The following is a 26,152-nucleotide window of genomic DNA, read 5'->3' as shown; positions in this document are numbered from 1 at the left end:
TCAGTGATGTCATCAACGAGGTGGGCGTGGCCACTGACATCAGCAGCAAGATGGGCGTGGCCAGTGACATCAGCAGCAAGGCCAGCATAGCAAATTACATCATTGAATGATGGGATGGGCGTGGACTATGATGTCACTGCGGGTGTCAACATGACCGGTGACATCATCAGTGTGGCTGCTGACATCATCATGGGGGTGGGGTCAGGGATTGCCACAGGGCATTGTGGGTAATCCCATGAGGAGATTGGGCTGCTGTGGGGGGGGTCTATAGGGGGGTCTATAAGGGCATCTGTAGGATCATATGTGGTCTATAGGGGGGTCTGTGGGGGGGTCAATAGAATCATATGGGGTCTATAGAGGGGGTCTATAGGGGTCTGTATAGGGGGGGTCTATGGGGAAGTCTATAGGGGAGTCCATAGGGGGGTCTGTGGGGAGAGTCTATAGGGGGTCTATACGGGCATCTATAGGATCATACGGGGTCTATGGGGGGGGGTCTGTGAGGGGGTCTATAGGGGGGTCTATAGGATCAAATGGGGTCTATAGGGGGTCAATAGAGGCATCTATGGGGGGGTCTATAGGGGGGTCTATAAGGGCATCTATAGGATCATATGGGGTCTATAGGGGGCACTGTAGGGGTCTCTATAGGGGGGGTCTCTATAGGGGTCTCTATGGGGTGTCTATAGGATTATATGGGGTCTATAGGGGAGTCTATGGGGGGGTCAATAGAATCATATGGGGTCTATAGAGGGGGTCTATAGGGGTCTGTATAGGGGGGGTCTATGGGGAAGTCTATAGGGGGGTCTATAGGGGGGTCTGTGGGGAGAGTCTATAGGAGGGTCTATACGGGCATCTATAGGATCATATGGGGTCTATGGAGAGGGTCTGTGGGGGGGTCTATAGGGGGGTCTATAGGATCAGATGGGGTCTGTGGGGGGTCAATAGGGGCATCTGGGGGGGGTCTATAGGGGGTCTGTAAGGGCATCTATAGGATCATATGGGGTCTATAGGGGGCACTGTAGGGGTCTCTATAGGGGTCTCTATGGGGTGTCTATAGGATTATATGGGGTCTATAGGGGGACTGTAGGGGTCTCTATAGGGGGGTGTCTATAGGGGTCTCTGTGGGGTGTCTATAGGATCATAGGGGGTCTATAGGTGTCTCTATCAGGGGTCTATGGGGGGGTCTGTAGGATCTTAGGGGGGTCTATGGGGGGGTCTAGAGGGGGGTCTATAGGAGTTTCTATAGGGGAGTCTATAGGGGTCTTTATGGGGTGTCTATAGGATCATATGTGGTCTATAGGGATGTCTATAGGGGCCTCTATAGGGGTGTCTATAGGGGTCTCTATAGGATCATATGGCATCTATAGGGGTGTCTGTGGAGGGTGTGTAGGATCATATAGGGGTCTCTATAGGCAGGCCTATAGAATCATATGGGGTCTATGAAGGGGGTCTCTAGGGGTCTGTATAGGGGGTCTATGACGGTGTCTATAGGGGGGCCTATAGAATCATATGGGGTCTATGGGGGGTCTGTAGGGCAGTCTATAGGGGTGTCTACAGGGGGTTCTGTAGGGGGGTCTGTAGGGGCATCTAGAGGATCATATGGGGTCTATTGGGGTTAACTGGGAGTTTAACTGGGATCCAGACACCTGGGGTGTCTATAGAGGGGTCTGTGAGGGGGTCTATAGGGGGGTCTGTAGGATCAAATGGGGTCTATGGGGGGTCTATAGAGGGGTCTATGAGGGGTCTATAAGGGCATCTATAGGATCATATGGGGTCTGTAGGGGGGTCTGTGGGGGTCTCTTTAGGGACACCTATAGGGGGGTCTGTAGGATCAAATGGGGTCTATAGGGGGGTCTGTAGGGGCGTCTATAGGCAGGTCTGTAGGGGAGTCTATAGGGGTCTGTATAGAGGTCTGTGTAGGATCATATGGGGTCTATAGGGGTCTCAATACGGGGTCTATAGGGGTCTGTAAGGGGGTTCTGTGGGGGTTTCTACGGGGTCTCTCTAGGATCATATGGGGTCTGTCGGGGTGTCTATAGGGGTCTCTATAGGGGCGTCTATAGGGGATCAATAAGGCGGTTCTGTGGGGGTTTCTACGGGGTCTCTATAGGATCATATGGGGTCTATAGGGGCATCTATGGGGGATCTATAGGGGTGTCTATAAGGTGTCTATAGGATGTCTATAGGGTGCTGCAGGATCATATGAGATCTCTGCAGCTCTCTATAGGGTGCTGCAGGATCATATGGAGTTTCTAGGGCTGTCTATAGGGTACCTTAGGGGTTGTTATGGGTCTTTATAGGGGCTGTGAGGGTCTCTGTAGGGCACAATAGGTCTCTATAGGGCGCTATTGGTCACTGCAAGGTGTTACGGGTCTCTGTAGCTCAGCAGAGCACTGCAGGGTGCCATAGAGGGTGCTGGGGTCTGCTATAGGGCGCTATAGGTCTCTATGGGGTCTCTATGGGTTTCTATAGGGTCCCTATGGGTCTCTATAGGGAGCCCATGGCCACGCCCCCTCCCCATGACCACGCCCCCACTGCAAAGCCGCGCGAGGCAGGGGGCGGAGCCTCGCTGAGGGCACGGCCAATCAGAAGCCGGCGCGCGCCGTGAGGCGACCGCCCCCTAGCGGCCGTGCGGGAAGGAAAAGGGCGGGAAAAGCGCTGAGGGGAGTGAGGGATGGAGGAGGGAGAGACCCCTCAGAACCCCCCAAACCTCCCTCAGAACCCCACAAGCCTCCCTCAGGACCCCCCACATCTCCTTGAGGACCCTTATGGACCTCAGTATGATGCTCTCCAGTGGTGGGTGAGCCCCTGGTTCTGCGGTTTGGTCGTGAGGGGCTTCCCTCATTCCCGTCCCCTCACGCTGAGGGCGCCATCATGGCGGCGGGTCCCCATTTCCCTCACGCACCTTCCCTTATCCCACCGTGGCAAGGCTGCTGTCCCCACCGTGTCCCTTTTCCCTCCCTGCTGCTGTCGCAGTCACCCAAGCGTGGCCCAGGACTGGAAGCAGCTGCTGGACAGGTGATTAACGCAATTCATTAGCGCATGGCCGCGGGGGCAGCCACGCGTGGCCTGGCCCTGTCCCCAAGCCGCCACCTGGCCCTGTCCTCCTCCTGCCTGTCCCCAAGCCAGCACCTGGCCCTGTCCCACCGCCTGTACCTGGGCCACCAACTGTCCCTGGCTTACCTGTGCCTGTCCCCAGCTGCCACCTGGCCTGAGGCAGCCGCCTGTCCCTGTTCCCCCAGCTGTCCATGTCCCCATCCCCTGAAGTGTCCCTGTGGCCGCCATAAAGCTGCCCCTCAGTCTCCCCTCTTGCCCCACAGCCCTAAAATCTGCCCCACACCCCCAATAACTGCCCCATAACACCTCCAAAGGGAGCTGCAGATGTCTGGGGGGACCCCAAAAAGTAACTGGGATAACTGGGAGGGGGCTCTGGGGGGAATTTGGGGATGCTGAGAGATTTTGGGGGTAAGCGTGAGGGGACTTTGGGATAACTGGGGGGTGAATTGGGGTCTCTGGGGGTCTTTTAGAGGCATTGAGGGGTTGGGGGGTGCATGGAGGTGAAGGGGGGCCTGGTGGTCTCTGTCGCGATATGGCGACAGGCTCGGGAAAGGGGGGGGGTCAGCCCGTCGTGCCCCCCCCGGCCGGTACCGGGAGGGGGCGTGGTCGGTACCGCGAGGGGCGTGGTCAATGTCAGGAGGGGGCGTGGTCGATACCGAGTGGGGCGGGGCGGTACCGGGAGAGGCGGAGCCGGTACCGCAGGGGGTGTGACCGGTACCGAGAGGGGCGGAGTCAGTACCGGGAGGGGCGGAGCCGGTACCGCAGGGGGTGTGGCCAGTACCGGGAGGGGCGGAGCCGGTACCGCAGGGGGCGGGGCCGGGCCGGTGTGTCCCAGTGACCGGCGGCAGCAGCGGCGGGGATGCGGCGGGGAGTGTGAGAGGTGAGCGCCGGCCGGAGACCCCTCCCCATAGACCCCTCCCCATGGACCCCTCCCCACGGACCCCTCCCCGGACCCCCTCCCCCGGACCACCGTACCGAAAGCCCCCCCCCCCGCTCTCCCTTTGAGACACCCAGAGCCCCCCGGGAGCTCCTCACAATCCCCCCAGGACCCCCCCCCCCAATGCTCTGACACCGTGACTGTTCCCCCACAGACCCCCCGGGACCCTCGCCCCCCATCCAGCCCCCCCACCAACCTGACAGAGCCACAACAACACCCCCTGCACCCCCCCCGGGACCCCCCAACACCTCACAGACCCCCCCCGACACCCTGAGACCCTCTCAGGACCCTCCAGCACCCCCCCTTAGGACCCCCACCTACCCATTGTACCCCCTGGGACCCCCCACCACCCCTTGGGGACATCCCCTGGCACCCCAATATCCTTTAGGACCCCGACAAACCCCTGAGACCCCCCCCCAGAATTTTCCAACACCCAAAACCATCCCTGATATCCCCCCCCCATAGACCCCAATGATCGAGAGCTCCCTGGCACCCCCAAACGCCAGAAAATCCCCCCAAAAAATCCACAGAGCCCCCTCAACAAACACCCCAACAACACCCCAACATCTCCCTGACACCCCCAAATGCCAGAAAATCCCCCAAAATACACAGAGCCCAAACAAACACCCCAAAAGCACCCCAACAACAACACCCCAACACCTCCAAACAACCCCCATCCCCTTGGAGCCCCTCCACAGCCCAACATCCTCAAACCCCCCGACACCCCAACCCTTCCCGACACCCCAAAAACCCCAAAACCACCCCAAAAACCACCCCAAAACCACCCCAAAAACCACCCCAAAAACACCCCAAAAACACCCAAAACACCCAACACCTCCCTGGCACCCCCAAACCCCAATCCTCTTGGAGCCCTCCACCCCCCAACACCCCCAAACACCCCCAAACCCTTCCCGACACCCCTAAAACCCCAAAACCACCCCAAAAACCACCCCAAAACCCCCCCTCTTCCCTTTCCCCGCGGGCTGGGACACCCCGATACCCCCGGGGGGGACGGACACGGGGACAGCAGGACGCGGGGACAGACAGACAGACAGACGGACGGACAGACGGACGGACAGACAGGCGGCCCCGCCGCACCGCCCGCCTGCCCTATTAGTATTCTGCGAGCGGCAGCGGGTGCTGCAGGGCGGGCGGGGGGGGGGAGGAACGGCGGGGCCGGACTGGGAGGCACTGGGATAAACTGGAGGCATGGGATAAACTGGGAGCATGGATAAACTGGGATGGACTGGGGGGCACTGGGAGGACGGGGATGGGAGGGGGGGGGACTGGGATGGGCTGGGGGGCAGGAGGACTGGGGGCACTGGGAGGACTGGGGGACACTGGGATGGATGGAGGACTGGAGGCACTGGGAGGACTGGATAATGGGAGGGACTGCGGGCACTGGGAGGATGGAGACTGGGGGTCACTGGATGGACTGGGAGGCACTGGGATGGACGGTGACGGGGCACTGGGATGGACTGGAGCACTGAGGGGGATGGGCCTGGGGACTGGGGGGCACTGGAGGCATGGGGGGACTGGGAGCTAGGGGGATGGGAGGGGATGGGGGGAGGGAGACCTGGGATACTGGTGACTGGGAGGTGGAGAAGATGAGGGGGGATTGGGGACGGGATAAATGGAGTGGATGGATTGTGAGGACTGGGGGGCATGGGGACTGGGGGACTGGGAGGGTTTGGGGGTGGAATTGGAGGTGCCGGGGTCTCGTCGCAGGGGAGTGGGGTGGGACTGGGGGGGCATGGAGAGGGAACTGGAAACCAGTTTGGGGGACTGGATGGGACTGGGGGGACTGGGAGGGGATGGAGAGGGAACTGGGAACCAGTTTGGGGGACTGGGAGGGACTGGGATGGGATTGGGACTGGAAGGGATGGGGGGGAGATGGACCAGTTTGGGGGCTGGGATGGGACTGGGGGGAACTGGGAGGGGACTGGAGGATGGAGAGGGAACTGGGAACCAGTTTGGGGAACTGGGGGACTGGAATGGGATGGGGACTGTGAGGATGGGGAGGAGATGGGAAACATCTGGGGCTGGGATGGGAGGGGAACTGGGAGGGACTGGAGGGGATGGAGAGGAACTGGGCCGAACTGGGAGGTACTGGGGGAACTGGGAGGGGAACTGGGAATGCTGGGATCTCACTGTGAGGCACTGGGAAGGGATGGGAGGGGAACTGGGATGAACTGGGACCAGTGAGGCTGAATGGGGAAACTGGGATGGACTGGGAGGGATTTGGGGCAGAATGGGGGATACTGGGAGGTTTAGGTGAATGGGGTACTGGAGGACTGGGAGATTTTGGGATGGAATGGGGGATACTGAGGGATTGGGGAATGGGCATACTGGGAGATACTGGAATGGGATTGGGGTGGAGGGACTGGGAGGAATTTGGGATAGAATGGGGATACTGGGAGATACTGGGAGGGATTTAGGGTGGAATGGGGGATACTGGGAGATACTGGGAGGGATTTGGGGTGGAATGGGGGATACTGGGAGGGATTTAGGGTGGAATGGGGGATACTGGGAGGAACTGGGAGGGATTTAGGGTGGAATGGGGGATATTGGGAGGGACTGGGAGGAGCTGGGACCCAGCTCGGGGCTGTGCAATGGGAGGAAGGACTGGGAGATGCTGGAGTTTAACTGGGAGGGCACTGGGGACCAGTTTGGGGGACTGGGAGGAACTGGGATCCAGCTGGGGGGGTGCCAGAGTGACACTGGGGGTACTGGGATCCAACTGGGTGAACTGGAATTGGCCCAGTATGAACCAACTGGGTAAACTGGGATGGGAGCTGAGACCTGGGGGGGGGGGGGGGACCGACATTTTGGGGACATTTGGGGACATTTGGGGTGAGGGACCTCCCCCCCCCCTCACTGTCCCCTCCTCCCCCAGGTGCTGCCACCAACCCAACCCCCCCCCCGTGTGTGTGTGTGTGTCCCCAAACCCCCCAGTGTCCCCAACCCCCCCAGTGTCCCCAAACCCCCTCATTGTCCCCAACCCCCCCCCAGTGTCCCCAAACCCCCTCATTGTCCCCAAACCCCCCATGTCCCCAACCCCCCCCAGTGTCCCCAAACCCCCCATGTCCCCAAACCCCCCCAGTGTCCCCAAACCCCCTCATTGTCTCCAAACTCCCCCAGTGTCCCCAAACCCCCTTCCAGTGTCCCCAAACCCCCCCCAGTGTCCCCAAACCCCTTAATTGTCCCCAAACCCCCTCATTGTCCCCAAACCCCCCCCAGTGTCCCCAAACCCCTCATTGTCCCCAAACCCCCCCCAGTGTCCCCAAACCCCTTAATTGTCCCCAATCCCCCCCAGTGTCCCCTCCGTGTCGTCCCCCCCGGCCGAGATGAGGCAGAGCCCCCCCGAGAGGAGCTTGGGCCAGGTAGGACCCGGAGGGGACACGGGGGTGGCACCTGGGGGGGACACGGAAGGTGGCACTGGGGGTGGGGACACGGGGGGTGGCACCTGGGGGGGACACAGAGGGGACACGGAGGGGACACGGAGGGGACACAGGGGGTGGAGACACGGAGGGGACACTCGGGTGGCACAGCCGGTGTCACCTGGGGGGTACACGGAGGGGACACGGAGGGGACACAGGGGGTGGCAGCCGGTGTCACCTGGGGGTACACGAGGGGACACGGAGGGGACACAGGGTGGCACGGGGCTGTGACACAAGGGACAAGGGTGGCGGAGGGGGTGAGGACATTGAATTGTCACCCCGTTGTCACGGGGACGGTGACACAGCTTTGTGTGCTGCCGGCATGGGGACAATGACACGGGGGTGTGGGGACAATGACACAGGGGTGTGGGGACAATGACACAGGGCTGTGGGGACAAGTGGCACGGGCTGTGGGGACAGTGACACAGGGATGTGAGGACAGTGACACAGAGCTGTGGGGACAGTGACACAGGGGGTGTGGGGACAGTGACACAGGGGTGTGGGGACAATGACACAGGGTGTGGGGGACAGTGACACAGAGCTGTGGGGACAGTGGCACAGGGGTGTGGGGACAGTGACACAGGGGCTGTGGGGACAGTGACACGGGGGCTGTGGGGACAATGACACAGGGGCTGTGGGGACAGTGACACAGGGGTGTGGGGACAATGACACGGGGGATGTGGGGACAATGGCACGGGGGTGTGGGGACAATGACACGGGGAGTGTGGGGACAATGACACAGGGATGTGGGGACAGTGACACAGGGGTGTGGGGACAGTGACACAGGGGCTGTGGGGACAGTGACACGGGGAGTGTGGGGACAATGACACGGGGGTGTGGGGACAATGACACAGGGGTGTGGGGACAATGACACGGGGAGTGTGGGGACAATGACACAGGGGTGTGGGGACAATGACACGGGGGGTGTGGGGACAATGACACAGGGGTGTGGGGACAATGACACAGGGGTGTGGGGACAATGACACAGGGGCTGTGGGGACAGTGACACAGGGGTGTGGGGACAGTGACACGGGGGTGTGGGGACAATGACACAGGGGTGTGGGGACAATGACACAGGGGTATGGGGACAATGACACGGGGGGTTGTGTCCCCCTCCGGCACGGGGACAGTTTGTCCTCGCTGCTTTGGGGACAGTGACAGGGGTTTGTCCCCTCCTGCTGTTGTGGGGATGATGGTGACAGAGGTTTGTCACCTCCTGGCACGGGTTTGTCCCTGCTATTCTGGGGACAATGACACAGGTTTGTCACCCGCTGGCAGCGGTTTGTTCCTGCTGGGTTGGGGACAGTGACAGGGACTTGTCCCCGCTGGCACAGGTTTGTCCCCTGTTTTACAGATGGTGACAGAGGTTTGTCACCTGCTGGTTTGGGGACAGTGACAGGGGTTTGTCACCGTTGTTTTGGGGACATTGACAGGGGTTTGTCACCTGCTGTTATGGGGACAGTGACAGGGGTTTGTCACCCATTGTTTTGGGGACAGTGACAGGGGTTTGTCCCTGCTGGTTTGGGGACAGTGACAGGGGTTTGTCACCTGTTGGTTTGGGGACAGTGACAGGGGTTTGTCCCCTGCTGTTATGGGGACAGTGACAGGGTTTGTCACCGTCATTACGGGGACAGTGACGGGTTTGTCCCCTGCTGTTTTGGGAATGGTGACAGGGGTTTGTCACCCACCAGCACAGCTTTGTCACCCCACTGCTGTGGTGACAGTGACACAAGTTTGTCCCCACTGCTCTGGGGACGGAACTGTTTGTCACCTTGTTGCCATGGGGACAGTGGCAGGGATTTGTCCCCAGTGTTTTGGGGACAGTGACGGATTTGTGTGTGTCCCCCCATCCTGGGGACAGTGACAGGGGTTTGTGCTGGGGCTTACTGGTGGGCACTGGTGGACACCACCATTACCACCATTTCTCCTCATGCCAAACCCTTCCCTTGTGCTGGAGGGTTACTGGGAGTTACTGGTGGGTTACTGGTGGGCACTGGTGGGTATTGGTGGTCACTGGTGGTTATTGGTGGACACTGGTGGGCACTGGTGGTCACTGGTAGACACCAGTAGGCACTGGTGGACATTGGTGGTCACTGGTAGACACCAGTAGGCACTGGTAGTTACTGGTGGGCACTGGTTGGTATTGGTGGGCACTGGTGGTTGCTGGTGGGCACAGATATCTCCATGTCTGATCCCCTGTTGCTGGGACATTACTGCTGGTCACTGGTGGTTACTGGTGGTCACTGCTGGTCACTGCTGGTCACTGGTTGTCACTGGTGGTTCCTGGTGGTCACTGGTGGTTACTGGTGGGCACTGGTGGTTGCTGGTGGGCACTGATATCTCCATGTCTGATCCCCTGTTGCTGGGACATTACCGGTGGTCACTGGTGGTCACTGGTGGTCACTGGTGGGCACTGCTGGTTCCTGGTGGTTACTGGTGGTTACTGGTGGTCACTGGTGGTTATTGGTGGGCATTGGTGGTTATTGGTGGACACTGATGGTCACTGGTGGTTACTGGTGGACACTGGTGTTCACTGGTGGGCACTGGTGGTCACTGGTAGACACCAGTAGGCACTGGTAGTTACTGGTGGGCACTGGTTGGTATTGGTGGGCACTGGTGGTTGCTGGTGGGCACAGATATCTCCATGTCTGATCCCCTGTTGCTGGGACATTACTGCTGGTCACTGGTGGTCACTGGTGGTTACTGGTGGTTCCTGGTGGTCACTGGTGGTTCCTGGTGGTCACTGATGGGCACTGGTGGTTACTGGTGGTCACTGGTGGTCACTGGTGATTACTGGTGGTTCCTGGTGGTCACTGGTGGTTACCGGTGGTCACTGGTGGTTACTGGTGGGCACTGGTGGTTACTGGTGGGCACTGGTGGTTGCTGGTGGGCACAGATATCTCCATGTCTGATCCCCTGTTGCTGGGACATTACCGGTGGTCACTGGTGGTTCCTGGTGGGCACCAGTGGTCACTGCTGGTCACTGGTGGTCACTGCTGGTCACTGGTGGTCACTGCTGGTCACTGGTGGTTATTGGTGGACACTGGTGGTCACTGCTGGTCACTGGTGGTCACTGGTGGGCACTGATGGTCACTGGTGGTCACTGGTGGGCACTGGTGGTCACTGGTAGACACCAGTAGGCACTGGTGGACATTGGTGGGCACTGGTTGATACTGGTGGTCACTGGTGGTTACTGGTGGTCACTGGTGGGCACTGGTGGGCACTGGTGGTCACCGGTGGTTGCTGGTGGGCACTGATATCTCCATGTCTGATCCCCTGTTGCTGGGACATTACCGGTGGTCACTGGTGGTCACTGGTGGTCACTGGTGGTCACTGGTGGTTACTGGTGGGCACTGGTGGTCGCTGTTGGTCACTGCTGCTTTCTAGTGGTTCCTGGTGGTCACTGGTGGGCACTGGTGCTCACTGATTGGTACTGGTGGGCACTGGTGGTCACTGCTGGTCACTGGTGGTCACTGCTGGTCCCTGGTGGTCACTGGTGTCCCCACAGGGCGCGGTGGCACCATGAGCCCCCCGGTGCCCGCTGTCCCCGCTGGCAGGATGCTGCTCGCCCTGGCCCTGCTGGTCACTGCTGGTCACTGGTGGTTACTGGTGGTCACTGGTGGTCACTGGTGGTCACTGCTGGTCACTGGTGATTACTGGTGGGCACTGGTGGTCGCCGTTGGTCACTGCTGCTTTCTAGTGGTTCCTGGTGGTCACTGGTGGTTACCGGTGGTCACTGCTGGTCACTGGTGACCCTGTCCCCACGGTGTCCCCACAGGGCGCGGTGGCACCATGAGCCCCCCGGTGCCCGCTGTCCCCGCCGGCAGGATGCTGCTCGCCCTGGCCCTGCTGGTCACTGCTGGTCACTGCTGGTCACTGCTGGTCACTAGTGGTCACTGCTGGTCACTGTTGGTCACTGGTGTCCCCACGGTGTCCTCACAGGGCGCGGTGGCACCATGAGCCCCCCGGTGCCCGCTGTCCCCGCCGGCAGGATGCTGCTCGCCCTGGCCCTGGCCTGCGCCAGCCCCTTCCTGGAGCCGCCGGCGGCGCCGCGCCGCACGCTCAACGTGGCCGTGATCCTCAGCGGCGCCTCCTACGGCCCCGCCGGGCCCCGCCTGGCGCCCGGAACCTTCCGGAACTTCTCCCTGGACGTGAACCCCGTGGGCGTGGTGCTGAACGACACCAACCCGCGCAGCCTGATCGTGCGGCTGTGCGACGTGCTGAGCTCGCTGCGCATCCACGGCGTCGTCTTCGAGGACGACACGCGCTCCGAGGCCGTGGCGCAGATCCTGGACTTCATCTCGGCCCAGACCTCCGTGCCCATCATCGGCGTCAACGGCGGCTCCGCCATCGTGCTCACGCCCAAGGTGACGCCCCGGGGTGACCCCGAGGGAGTTTAGGGACACCCAGAGTGACCCCGAGCACCCAAAGTGACACCCAGGGAGTTTAGGGACACTGAAAGTGAACCTGAGTGGGTTTAGGGACACCCAAAGTGACCCCGAGGGAGTTTAGGGACACTGAAAGTGAACCTGAGTGGGTTTAGGGACACCCACAGTGACCCCGAGCACCCAAAGTGACCCCAAGTGGGTTTAGGGACACCCAAGGTGACCCTGAGCAGGTTTAGGGACACCCAAGTGACCCTGACTGGGTTTAGGGACACCCAAAGTGACCCCCAGTGGGTTTAGGGACACCCAAGGTGACCCTGAGTGGGTTCAGGGACACCCAAGGTGACCCTGAGTGGGTTTAGGGACACCCAAAGTGACCCCGAGGGAGTTTAGGGACACCCAAAGTGACCCCGAGCACCCAAAGTGACCCCGAGTGGGTTTAGGGACACCCAAGGTGACCCTGAGTGGGTTTAGGGGCACCCAAAGTGACACCCAGTGGGTTTAGGGACACCCAAGGTGAACCTGGGTGGGTTTAGGGACACCCAAGGTGACCCTGAGTGGGTTTAGGGACACCCAAAGTGACCCCCAGTGGGTTTAGGGACACCCAAGTGACCCTGAGTGGGTTTAGGGACACCCAAGTGACCCTGAGTGGGTTTAAGGACACCCAAAGTGATCCCAAGTGGGTTTAGGGACACCCAGAGTGACCCCGAGCACCCAAAGTGACCCTGAGTGGGTTTAGGGACACCCAAGGTGAACCTGGGTGGGTTTAGGGACACCCAAAGTGACCCCGAGCACCCAAAGTGACCCTGAGTGGGTTTAGGGACACCCAAGGTGAACCTGGGTGGGTTTAGGGACACCCAAAGTGACCCCCAGTGGGTTTAGGGACACCTGAATGTCCCCAGATGGAGCTGGAACCAATCAGGTGTCATCAACCCAACTATCTCCAACCCCAGCCCTGTCTAGGGGCACCCAAATGTCCCCAGCTGTGTCCAGAACTACCCAACACAACCCCAGCCATGTCTTGTGTCACCCAACTGTCCCCAGACTAACCCCAACCATGTCTAGGGCCACCTGAATGTCCCCAACCATGTCTAGGGGCACCCAACTGTCCCCAACTGTGTCCAGAGCCACCTGAATATCCCCAACCCAACTGTCCCCAAGCCCCAACCATGTCCAGCGTCACCCAAACATCCCCAACCACGTGTAGATCCACCCAGCTGTCCCCAACCACGCTCCAGCCCCACCCAACCATCCTCAACCCAACTGTCCCCAACCCTGGTGTGACCTAACCATGTCCCCAACCCAACTGTCCCCAACTCAACAGTCCCCAAGCCCCAACCACATCTAGTGTGACCCAACTGTCCCCAGCATGACTGTCCCTAACCCTGGTGTGACCCACCTGTCCCCAACATGATTGTCCCCAACCCAACTGTCCCTAATGCTGATGTGACCCAACTGTCCCCAAGGTGACCGTCCCCAACCCAACTGTCCTCAACGTGACTGTCCCCAAGCCCCAACACCTGACCATCCTCAACCCAACTGTCCCTAACCCCAACTAAGCGTGCTGTGACCCAACTGTCCCCAACGTGACTGTCCCCAACCCAAATGTCCCCAAGCCCCAACCACATTTCAGCCCCACCTGATCATCCTCAACCCAACTGTCCCTAACCCTGGTGTGACCCAACTGTCCCCAACCCAACTGTCCCCAAGCCCGTGGTCCCCAAACCCCAACACCTGACCATCCTCAACCCAACTGTCCCTAACCCCAACCAAGCGTGCTGTGACCCAACTGTCCCCAACGTAACTGTCCCCAACCCAACTGTCCCTAACCCCAACCAACCCTGCTGTGACCCAACTGTCCCCAACGTGACTGTCCCCAACCCAACTGTCCCTAACCCCAACCAACCCTGCTGTGACCCAACTGTCCCCAACGTGACTGTCCCCAACCCAAATGTCCCTAACCCTGGTGTGACCCAACTGTCCTCAACGTGACTGTCCCCAAGCCCCAACACCTGACCATCCTCAACCCAACTGTCCCTAACCCCAACCAAGCGTGCTGTGACCCAACTGTCCCCAACGTGACTGTCCCCAACCCAACTGTCCCTAACCCTGGTGTGACCCAACTGTCCCCAGCGTGACTGTCCCCAACCCTGGTGTGACCCAACTGTCCCCAACCCAACTGTCCCTAACCCTGGTGTGACCCAACTGTCCCCAACGTGACTGTCCCCAACCCAACTGTCCCTAACCCTGGTGTGACCCAACTGTCCCCAACCCAACTGTCCCCAAGCCCGTGGTCCCCAAACCCCAACACCTGACCATCCTCAACCCAACTGTCCCTAACCCCAACCAAGTGTGCTGTGACCCAACTGTCCCCAACGTAACTGTCCCCAACGTGACTGTCCCTAACCCTGGTGTGACCCAACTGTCCCCAACGTGACTGTCCCAACCCAACTGTCCCCAAGCCCCAACCACATTCCAGCCCCACCTGACCATCTTCAACCCAACTGTCCCTAACGCCAACCAAGTGTGCTGTGACCCAACTGTCCCCAGTGTGACTGTCCCCAGCCCAACTGTCCCCAACCCTGGTGTGACCCCACTGTCCCCACCCTGTGTCCCCCCTCTCCCCCACCCACAGGAGAAGGGCTCCACCTTCCTGCAGCTGGGCTCCTCCACGGAGCAGCAGCTCCAGGTGATCTTCGAGGTGCTGGAGGAGTACGACTGGACGGCCTTCGCCGTGGTCACCACGCTGCTGCCGGGCTACGAGGACTTCGTGGACTACGTGGAGGTGCTGACCGACAGCAGCTTCATCGGCTGGGAGCACCGCGGCGTGGTCACCCTGAACCTCACCGACGACCCCGAGGGCGCGCGGACGCGCCGGCAGCTGCGCGAGGTGTCGGCGCAGATCCGGCTGCTCTACTGCTCGCGCGACGAGGCCGAGGCCGTGTTCCGCGCCGCGCGCGACGCCGGCCTCACCGGGCCCGGCTACATCTGGTTCGTGGTGGGCACCAACCTGGGCGGCAGCGAGCAGCTGCCCGAGCACGTGCCCGCCGGGCTGTTCGCCGTGCTGTCGGCCGGCTGGCGCGACGACCTGCAGCACCGCGTGCGCAACGGCGTGGCCATCGTGGCCAAGGGCGCCGAGGCGCTGCTGCGCGACTACGGCTTCATCCCCGAGTTCAACAACGACTGCCGCGCGCCCAACGTCACCCAGATCAACGACAACCTGCACAGGTGGGCAGAGTGGCACTGCTGGGGGGTGGTAGGTGGGTCTGGGGGTGTTGGGGACAGTTCAACAACGACTGCCGCGCGCCCAACGTCACCCAGATCAACGACAACCTGCACAAGTGCTGCCCAGGGGGTGACATTGCTGGGGTGCCATTGCTGGGGTGCCATTGCAGGTGGGGTTTGGGGGTGTTGGGGACAGTTCAACAACGACTGCCGCGCGCCCAACGTCACCCAGATCAACGACAACCTGCACAGGTGGGGCTGCTGGAGGGTGGCAGGTGGGTTGGGGACATTCAGGTGGCTTTAGACATGGTTGGGGTTAGGTTGGGGACAGTTCAACAACGACTGCCGCGCGCCCAACGTCACCCAGATCAACGACAACCTGCACAGGTGGGGCTGCTGGAGAGGTGACATTGCTGGGGTGCCATTGCAGGTGGGTTTGGGGGTGTTGGGGACAGTTCAACAACGACTGCCGCGCGCCCAACGTCACCCAGATCAACGACAGCCTGCACAGGTGCTGCCCAGGGGGGTGACATTGCTGGGGTGGCATTGCAGGTGGGGTTTGGGGGTGTTGGGGACAGTTCAACAACGACTGCCGCGCGCCCAACGTCACCCAGATCAACGACAACCTGCACAGGTGGGGCTGCTGGAGAGGTGACATTGCTGGGGTGCCATTGCTGGGGTGCCATTGCAGGTGGGGTTTGGGGGTGTTGGGGACAGTTCAACAACGACTGCCGCGCGCCCAACGTCACCCAGATCAACGACAACCTGCACAGGTGGGGCTGCTGGAGAGGTGACATTGCTGGGGTGCCATTGGTGGTGGGGTTTGGGGGTGTTGGGGACAGTTCAACAACGACTGCCGCGCGCCCAACGTCACCCAGATCAACGACAACCTGCACAGGTGCTGCCCAGGGGGGTGACATTGCTGGGGTGCCATTGGTGGTGGGGTTTGGGGGTGTTGGGGACATTTAGGTGGCTCTAGACTTGATTCGAGTTAGGTTGGGGACAGTTGAGGTGGGAATGTTCAGGTGGCTCTAGACATGGTTGGGGACAGTTGGGTTGGGGACACTTGGGGTTTGGGGGCACTTGGGTTAGGGACATTCAGGTGGTTCCAGGCATGGTTGGCATTAGGTTGGGGACAGTTGAGTTGGTGACATTTGGGTTGGGGACATTAAATGGCTCTAGACGTGGTTCTAGACATTGTTGGCATTAGGTTGGGGACAGTTGCGATTTGGGGATGGCTGCGTTGGGAATGTTCAGGTGGCTCTAGACATGGCTAGGATTAGGTTGGGGACATTTGGGTTGGGGACATTTAGGTGGCTCTAGACATGGTTGGGGACAGTTGAGTTCGGGACATTCAGAGGGCTCTAGATGTGGTTAGTGTTATGTTGGGGACAGTTGGGTTGGGGACATTTAGGTGGCTCTAGACATGGTTGGGGGACAGTTGTGTTGGGGACATTCAGGTGGCTTTAGACATGGTTGGGGTTAGGCTGGGGACAGTTCAACAACGACTGCCGCGCGCCCAGCGTCACCCAGATCAACGACAGCCTGCACAGGTGGGGCTGCTGGGGGCTGGCAGGTGGGTTGGGGACATTCAGGTGGCTTTAGACATGGTTGGGGTTAGGCTGGGGACAGTTGAGTTGGGGACAGTTGGGATTTGGGGATGGCTGCATTGGGAATGTTCAGGTGGCTCTAGACATGGCTGGGGGACAGTTGGGTTGGGGACATTTGGGTTGGGGACATTTGGGTTGGGGACATTTAGGTGCTTCTAGACATCGTTGGGGTTAGGTTGGGGACAGTTGGGTTGGGGACAGTTGGGTTGGGGACATTTAGATGGCACTGGACATGGTTCTAGACATGGTTGGGGTTAGGCTGGGGACAGTTGGGTTGGGGACAGTTGGGATTTGGGAATGGCTGCATTGGGAATGTTCAGGTGGCTCTAGACATGGTTGGGGGACAGTTGTGTTGGGGACAGTTGGGTTGGGGACATTCAGGTGGCTTTAGACATGGTTGGGGTTAGGTTGGGGACAGTTCAACAACGACTGCCGCGCGCCCAACGTCACCCAGATCAACGACAGCCTGCACAGGTGGGGCTGCTGGGGGCTGGCAGGTGGGTTGGGGTTAGGTTGGGGACAGTTGGGATGGTGACATTTGGGTTTTGGGGACATTTAGATGGCTCTAGACATGGTTCTAGACATGGTTGGCATTAGATTGGGGACAGTTGGGTTGGGGACGTTCAGGTGGCTCTAGATATGGTTGGGGTTAGGTTGGGGACAGTTGGGTTGGGGACATTTAGGTGCTTCTAGACACGGTTGGGGTTAGGTTGGGGACAGTTGGATTGGGGACATTCAGGTGGCTCTAGACATGGTTGGGGTCATGTTTGGGACATCCAGGTGACCCCAAACATGCTCAGGGTCATGTTGGGGACATTCAGGTGACCATAAACACATTTAGGGTCACATTGGGGACATCCAGGTGACCCCAAACACTCTCAGGGTCATGTTGGGGACATCCAGGTGACCCTAACCACCTCTGGGGTCACACTGGGGACATCCAGGTGACCCTGACCACCTCTGGGGCCGTGTTGGGCAGGTACTTCATGAACATCACGTGGGGACAGAAGGACTTCTCCTTCAACGAGGACGGCTACCTGGTGAACCCCTCGCTGGTGGTCATCTCCCTCAACAAGGAGCGCACCTGGGAGGTGGTGAGTGTCACCTTGGGGACAGCGGTGTCACCTTGGGGACAGCAGTGTCACCTTGGGGACAGGGGTGTCACCTTGGGGACAGGGGTGTCACCATGAGGACAGGGATGTCACCTTGGGGACAGGGGTGTCACCAGGGCGCCCATCTGCTCAGTGTTGGAGTTCCTGGCACGGTGACAATGCCACCACAGCGTCCCCAGGGCTTGGTGGTGAGTGTCACCTTGGGGACAGTGGTGTCACCTTGGGGACAGGGGTGTCCCCAGGGCGCCCATCTGCTCAGTGTTGGAGCTCCTGGCACGGTGACAATGCCACCGCAGCGTCCCCAGGGCTTGGTGGTGAGTGTCACCTGGGGGACAGGGGTGTCACCATGGGGACAGGGATGTCACCCACAGGGACAGGGGTGTCACCTTGGGGACAGGGGTGTCACCTTGGGGACAGTGGTGTCACCATGGGGACAGCGGTGTCACCTTGGGGACAGGGGTGTCCCCAGGGCACCCGTCTGCTCAGTGTTGGAGTTCTGGCCACAGTGACAATGCCACCACAGTGTCCCCAGGGCTTGGTGGTGAGTGTCACCTTGGGGACAGGGGTGTCACCTTGGGGACAGGGGTGTCACCTTGGGGACAGGGATGTCACCTTGGGGACAGGGGTGTCACCAGGGCACCCATCTGCTCAGTGTTGGAGTTCCTGGCATGGTGACAATGCCACCACAGTGTCCCCAGGGCTTGGTGGTGAGTGTCACCTTGGGGACAGGGGTGTCACCCACAGGGACAGGGATGTCACCTTGGGGACAGGGATGTCACCTTGGGGACAGGGGTGTCACCAGGGTGCCCATCTGCTCAGTGTTGGAGTTCCTGGCACGGTGACAATGCCACCACAGTGTCCCCAGGGCTTGGTGGTGAGTGTCACCTTGGGGACAGCAGTGTCACCTTGGGGACAGGGGTGTCACCTTGGGGACAGGGAAATGTCACCTTGGGGACAGCGCAGTGTCACCTTGGGGACAGCGCAGTGTCACCTTGGGGACAGGGAAATGTCACCTTGGGGACAGGGGTGTCCCCAGGGCACCCGTCTGCTCAGTGTTGGAGCTCCTGGCACGGTGACAATGCCACCACAGTGTCCCCAGGGCTTGGTGGTGAGTGTCACCTTGGGGACAGGGATGTCACCTTGGGGACAGGGGTGTCACCATGGGGACAGGGGTGTCACCTTGGGGACAGGGGTGTCACCTTGGGGACAGGGGTGTCACCTTGGGGACAGGGATGTCACCTTGGGGACAGGGGCGTCCCCAGGGTGTCCATCTGCTCAGTGTTGGAGTTCCTGGCACAGTGACAATGTCACCACAGCGTCCCCAGGGCTTGGTGGTGAGTGTCACCTTGGGGACAGGGGTGTCACCATGAGGACAGGGATGTCACCTTGGGGACAGCAGTGTCACCTTGGGGACAGGGGTGTCACCTTGGGGACAGGGGTGTCACCCACAGGGACAGTGGTGTCACCTTGGGGACAGGGATGTCACCTTGGGGACAGCAGTGTCCCCAGGGCACCCGTGTGCTCAGTGTTGGAGTTCTGGCCACAGTGACAATGCCACCACAGCGTCCCCAGGGCTTGGTGGTGAGTGTCACCTTGGGGACAGGGATATCACCTTGGGGACAGTAGCGTCACCATGAGGACAGGGGTGTCACCATGGGGACAGGGGTGTCACCTTGGGAACAGGGATGTCACCCACAGGGACAGGGATGTCACCTTGGGGACAGGGATATCACCTTGGGGACAGGGGTGTCACCATGAGGACAGGGGTGTCACCTTGGGGACAGGGATGTCACCTTGGGGACAGGGATGTCACCTTGGGGACAGGGGTGTCCCCAGGGTGCCCATCTGCTCAGTATTGGAGCTCCTGGCACGGTGACAATGCCACCACAGCGTCCCCAGGGCTTGGTGCCATCTGCTCTTCACCGTCCCACCCCTCGTGCCACTGTCACAACAACGTGGTGGCACCTGGGGGTGGCGGTGACACCTGGGCAGTGACACCTTGGGGACGCGGCTCGGCCTCCTGCCCTGTCATGGTGACACCTTGGCTGGGTTCCCACCAAGGTGACCCTGTCATTGTCCCCAGCAGGAATGTCCCTTCATGGTGACACCAAGGTGACCCTGTCATTGTCCCCAGCAGGAATGTCCCTTCATGGTGGCACCTTGGCTGGGGTCTCACCAAGGTGACCCTGTCATTGTCCCCAGCAGGAATGTCCCATCATGGTGGCACCTTGGCTGGGGTCTCACCAAGGTGACCCTGTCATTGTCCCCAGCAGGAATGTCCCTTCATGGTGACACTTTGGCCTGGTCCCCACCATTTCCCTGCTATGGTGACATTGTCCCCAAGGTGACACCCTGGCACGGTGACATGTCCTCTGCCTGTTGCCCACTGTCAATGTCCTAGCAGTGACACCTTGCCATGGTGACATCCCATCATGGTGACACCTTGGCCTGTTCCCTACCACAATGATGGCATCATTGTCCCCAAGGTGACACCCTGGCATGGTGACATGTCCTCTGCCTGTTGCCCACTGTCAATGTCTTAGCAGTGCCACCTTGCCATGGTGACATCCCATCATGGTGACACAATGACGTGTCCCCACATGTCCCCAAGTGTCCCCACCTGTCCCCACGTGTCCCCAGGTGGGCAGCTGGGAGCAGCAGGTGCTGCGGCTCAAGTACCTGCTGTGGTCACACTGTAGGAGGTGACACAATGACCATTCCTCACCTGTCCCCACGTGTCCCCACCTGTCCCCACATGTCCCCACGTGTCCCCAGGTGTCCCCACGTGTCCCCAAATGTCCCCAGGTGGGCAGCTGGGAGCAGCAGGTGCTGCGGCTCAAGTACCCGGTGTGGTCACACTGTAGGAGGTGACATCCCATCATGGTGACACCTTGTCCTGTCACCCTCTGGGTGTCTCTCCACATGTCCCCACGTGTCCCCGCCTGTCCCCAAGTGTCCCCAAATGTCCCCAAATGTCCCCAGGTGGGCAGCTGGGAGCAGCAGGTGCTGTGGCTCAAGTACCTGGTGTGGTCATTGTCAATGGTGACACCTTGGCCTGTCACTCTGTGTCCCCAAGTGTCCCCACGTGTCCCCACATGTCTCCACATGTCCCCACATGTCCCCAGGTGGGCAGCTGGGAGCAGCAGGTGCTGCGGCTCAAGTACCTGGTGTGGTCACACTGTAGGAGGTGACATCCCACCATGGTGACACCTTGTCCTGTCACCCTGTGTCCCCACGTGTCCCCAAATGTCCCCAGGTGGGCAGCTGGGAGCAGCAGGTGCTGCGGCTCAAGTACCGGTGTGGTCATTGTCAATGGTGACACCTTGTCCTGTCACCCTCTGGGTGTCTCTCCACATGTCCCCAAATGTCCCCAAATGTCCCCCCAGGTGGGCAGCTGGGAGCAGCAGGTGCTGCGGCTCAAGAACCCGCTGTGGTCATTGTCAATGGTGACACCTTGTCCTGTCACCCTCTGTCCCCAAGTGTCCCCACGTGTCCCCACGTGTCCCCAATGTCCCCCAGGTGGGCAGCTGGGAGCAGCAGGTGCTGCGGCTCAAGTACCCGGTGTGGTCATTGTCAATGGTGACATCCCATCATGGTGACACCTTGTCCTGTCACCCTCTGGGTGTCTCTCCACATGTCCCCACGTGTCCCCGCCTGTCCCCACGTGTCCCCACGTGTCCCCAAGTGTCCCCACGTGTCCCCAAATGTCCCCAATGTCCCCAGGTGGGCAGCTGGGAGCAGCAGGTGCTGTGGCTCAAGTACCTGGTGTGGTTGCACTGTCAATGGTGACACCTTGGCCTGTCACCCTGTGTCCCTACGTGTCCCCAAATGTCCCCAAGTGTCCCCAGGTGGGCAGCTGGGAGCAGCAGGTGCTGCGGCTCAAGTACCCGGTGTGGTCATTGTCAATGGTGACATCCCATCATGGTGACACCTTGTCCTGTCACCCTCTGGGTGTCTCTCCACATGTCCCCATGTGTCCCCACGTGTCCCCACGTGTCCCCAAATGTCCCCAAATGTCCCCAGGTGGGCAGCTGGGAGCAGCAGGTGCTGCGGCTCAAGTACCCGGTGTGGTCATTGTCAATGGTGACACCTTGGCCTGTCACCCTGTGTCCCCACGTGTCCCCAAATGTCCCCAAATGTCCCCAGGTGGGCAGCTGGGAGCAGCAGGTGCTGCTGCTCAAGTACCCGGTGTGGTCACACTGTAAGAGATGTCACCTTGGCCTGTCCCCACATATCCCCACCTGTCTCTACATGTCCCCACGTGTCCCCAAATGTCCCCAATGTCCCCAGGTGGGCAGCTGGGAGCAGCAGGTGCTGCGGCTCAAGTACCCGGTGTGGTCACACTGTAGGAGGTGACACAATGACCATTCCTCACCTGTCCCCACGTGTCCCCACGTGTCCCCAAGTGTCCCCAAATGTCCCCAAATGTCCCCAGGTGGGCAGCTGGGAGCAGCAGGTGCTGCGGCCCAAGTACCCGGTGTGGTCATTGTCAATGGTGACACCTTGGCCTGTCACCCTCTGGGTGTCTCTGCACCTTTCCCCACGTGTCCCCACGTGTCCCCAAATGTCCCCAATGTCCCCAGGTGGGCAGCTGGGAGCAGCAGGTGCTGCGGCTCAAGTACCCGGTGTGGTCACACTGTCAGAGATGTCACCTTGGCCTGTCCCCACATATCCCCACCTGTCTCTACACGTTCCTGCCTATCCATAAGTGTCCCCACGTGTCCCCAAGTGTCCCCACGTGTCCCCAAGTGTCCCCAATGTCCCCAGGTGGGCAGCTGGGAGCAGCAGGTGCTGCGGCTCAAGTACCCGGTGTGGTCGCGCTACGGGCGCTTCCTGCAGCCCGTGGAGGACGGGCGGCACCTGACGGTGGCCACGCTGGAGGAGCGTCCCTTTGTCATCGTGGAGAACATCGACCCCGCCACCGGCACCTGCATCCGCGACTCCGTGCCCTGCCGGCGCCAGCTCAACCGCACCGCCAGGTGGGGACACCGGGGACATTGGGGACACCTGGGGGATGGCTGGGGGCACCTGGGGACACCTGGGGGACGGCTGGGGACACCTGGGACACCTGAGGACACCTGGGGGATGGCTGGGACACCTGGGACACCTGGGACACCTGGGGACACCTGGAACACCTGGGGACACCTGGGGATGGCTGGGACACCTGGGACACCTGGGTGATGGCTGGGGACACCTGGGGATGGCTGGGGACACCTGGGGGATGGCTGGGACACCTGGGACACCTGGGGACACCGGGGGGATGGCTGGGGGCACCTGGGGACACCTGGGGGACACCTGGGGGATGGCTGGGGACACCTGGGACACCTGGGACACCTGGGGGATGGCTGGGGGATGGCTGGGACTGGTGGGGGTGGCACTGCCCAGGTGGGGGACACCTGGGATAGGTGGGGGACACCTGGGACACCTGGGGTGGCACCAGTAACTGGGGGACACCTGGGGGACACCTGGAGGACACCTGGGGGACACCTGGGGGACGGCTGGGACACCTGGGGGATGGCTGGGGACACCTGGGACACCTGGGGGACACCTGGGGGATGGCTGGGGGCACCTGGGGGGTGGCTGGGGACACCTGGGACACCTGGGGACACCTGGGGGACACCTGGGGGATGGCTGGGGACACCTGGGACACCTGGGGACACCTGGGGGACGGCTGGGAAACCTGGGGGATGGCTGGGGACACCTGGGACACCTGGGACACCTGGGACACCTGGGGACACCTGGGACAGTTTGGGACACCTGGGGGATGGCTGGGAAACCTGGGGGACACCTAGGGGACGGCTGGGGACACCTGGGGGACACCTGGGAGATGGCTGGGACTGGTGGGGGTGGCACTGCCCAGGTGGGGGACACTTGGGATAGGTGGGGGACACCTGGGACACCTGGGGTGGCACCAGCAGGTGGGGGACACCTGGGGGACACCTGGGACAGGTGGGGGTGTCCCCAAGACCCTGAGGGTGTCCCTGGAACCCTGGGGGTGTCCCCAGGAGCTTGGAGGTGTCCCCAAAACCCTGGAGGTGTCCCCAAAACCCTGGAGGTGTCCCCACCAGTTTAGGGGTGTCCCCAAAACCCTGGGGGGTGTCCCCAAGACCCTGAAGGTGTCCCCAAGATCCTGGGGGTGTCCCCAAGACCCTGAAGGTGTCCCCAAGATCCTGAGGGTGTCCCAATCACCTTGGGGGTGTCCCCACGACCCTGGGGTGTCCCCAAGACCTTGGGTTTGTTCCTACTGCCCTGGGGTTGTCCTCATTCTGGGGTGTCCCCAGGACCCTGGGGGTGTCCCAAGACCCTGGGGTGTCCCCACCAGTTTAGGGGTGTCCCCAAAACCTTGGGGGTGTCCCCAAGACCCTGGGAGTGTCCCCAGGAGCTTGGGGCTGTCCCAAACACCCTGGGTTTGTTCCTACTGCCCTGGGGTTGTCCTCATTCTGGGGGTGTCCCCACCACTCTGAGGGTGTCCCCAAGACCCTGGGGGTGTCCCCAAGATCCTGAAGGTGTCCCCACCAGTTTAGGGGTGTCCCCATCACCCTAGGGGTGTCCCCAAGATTCTGAAGGTGTCCCCAAGACCCTGGGAGTGTCCCCAGGAGCTTGGGGCTGTCCCAAACACCCTGGGTTTGTTTCTACTGCCCTTGGGTTGTCCTCATTCTGGGGGTGTCCCCAAGATCCTGGGGGGTGTCCCCACGATCCTGAGGGTGTCCCAACCACCTGAGGGTGTCCCCAAGACCCTGAAGGTGTCCCCAAGATCCTGAGGGTGTCCCAATCACCTTGGGGGTGTCCCCACGACCCTGGGGGTGTCCCCAAGACCCTGGGTTTGTTCCTACTGCCCTGGGGTTGTCCTCATTCTGGGGGTGTCCCCACCACTTTGGGGCTGTCCCCAGGACTCTGGGGGTGTCCCCAAGACCCTGAAGGTGTCCCCACCAGTTTAGGGGTGTCCCCATCACCCTGGGAGTGTCCCCAAGACTCTGAGGGTGTCCCCAAAACCCTGAAGGTGTCCCCAAGACCCTGAGGGTGTCCCCACCAGTTTAGGGGTGTCCCCATCACCCTGGGGGTGTCCCCAAGACTCTGAGGGTGTCCCCAAAACCCTGAAGGTGTCCCCAAGATCCTGAAGGTGTCCCCACCAGTTTAGGGGTGTCCCCACTATCCCAGGGGTGTCCCCAAGACTCTGAGGGTGTCCCAAAACCCTGAAGGTGTCCCCAAGATCCTGAGGGTGTCCCAACCACTTTAGGGGTGTCCCCGCCATCCCAGGGGTGTCCCCACCAGTTTAGGGGTGCCCCCAAAACCTTGGGGGTGTCCCCAAGACCCTGAAGGTGTCCCCAAGATCCTGAGGGTGTCCCAATCACCTTGGGGGTGTCCCCACGACCCTGGGGGTGTCCCCAAGACCTTGGGTTTGTTCCTACTGCCCTGGGGGTGTCCTCATTCTGGGGGTGTCTCCAAGACCCTGGGGTGTCCCCAAGACCCTGGAGGTGTCCCCAAGATCCTGAAGGTGTCCCCACCAGTTTAGGGGTGTCCCCATCACCCTAGGGGTGTCCCCAAGATTCTGAAGGTGTCCCCAAGACCTTGGGTTTGTTCCCACTGTCCTGGGGTTGTCCTCATTCTGGGGGTGTCCCCACCACTCTGAGGGTGTCCCCAAGACCCTGGGGGTGTCCCCATCACCTTGGGGGTGTCCCCACCGTTTCTGGGGTCCCCGCAGCCCCCCGCCCTTCGAGAAGAAGTGCTGCAAGGGTTTCTGCATCGACATCCTGAAGCGCCTGGCGCGCGCCCTGGGCTTCACCTACGACCTCTACCTGGTCACCAACGGCAAGCACGGCAAGAAGATCGACGGCGTCTGGAACGGCATGGTGGGCGAGGTGGGACCCCAAAAACACCTCAATGTGCCCCAAAAATACCCCAAAACCTACCATGGAGACCCCATGGGGATGGGGGCTGGGAGAGACCCCCAGGGAGGGTCAAAGAGGGAGGTGGGACCCCAAAAACACCTCAGTGTACCCCAAAAATACACCCCTGTACCCCAAAAATACCCCAAAGCACATCATGGAGACTCTATGGCAAAGGGGATGGGGAGAGACCCCCAGGGAGGGTCAAGGAGAGAGGTGGGACCCCAAAAACACCTCAATGTGCCCCAAAAATACACCTCTGTACCCCAAAAATACCCCAGAACCCACCATGGACACTTCATGGTTATTGGGGTTGGGGAGAGACCCCCAGGGAGAGTCAAAGAGGGAGGTGGGACCCCAAAAACACCTCAGTGTACCCCAAAAATACCCCAAAACCCACCATGGTGACCCCATGGGGATGGGGGCTGGGGAGAGACCCTCAGGGAGGGTCAAAGAGGGCAAGGAGAGAGGTGAGACCCCAAAACCACCTCCATGTACCCCAA

General features: G+C 60.8%; 1 protein-coding gene across 1 annotated transcript in view; it reads left to right on the top strand.

Annotated features, from left to right (window-relative positions):
- The first annotated feature begins 3,873 nt into the window (after positions 1 to 3,873).
- LOC135441385 (glutamate receptor ionotropic, NMDA 2D-like) overlaps positions 3,874 to 26,152 on the top strand; it is a 36,124-nt gene continuing 13,845 nt past the window's right edge. Inside the window, 7 exon segments of the mRNA XM_064700933.1 lie at positions 3,874 to 3,934; positions 7,308 to 7,374; positions 11,210 to 11,798; positions 14,452 to 15,044; positions 17,631 to 17,745; positions 22,531 to 22,742; positions 25,466 to 25,622. Of these exon segments, the coding sequence (XP_064557003.1) occupies positions 11,388 to 11,798; positions 14,452 to 15,044; positions 17,631 to 17,745; positions 22,531 to 22,742; positions 25,466 to 25,622 (1,488 nt within the window). The 5' untranslated portion in view covers positions 3,874 to 3,934; positions 7,308 to 7,374; positions 11,210 to 11,387.

Source organism: Zonotrichia leucophrys, unplaced genomic scaffold (genome assembly GCF_028769735.1).
Source record: "Zonotrichia leucophrys gambelii isolate GWCS_2022_RI unplaced genomic scaffold, RI_Zleu_2.0 Scaffold_272_69841, whole genome shotgun sequence".
Classification (NCBI taxonomy): domain Eukaryota; kingdom Metazoa; phylum Chordata; class Aves; order Passeriformes; family Passerellidae; genus Zonotrichia; species Zonotrichia leucophrys.
The sequence above is the reverse complement of the archived record's forward strand: the minus strand, read 5'-3'. Positions and strand labels throughout refer to the sequence as shown.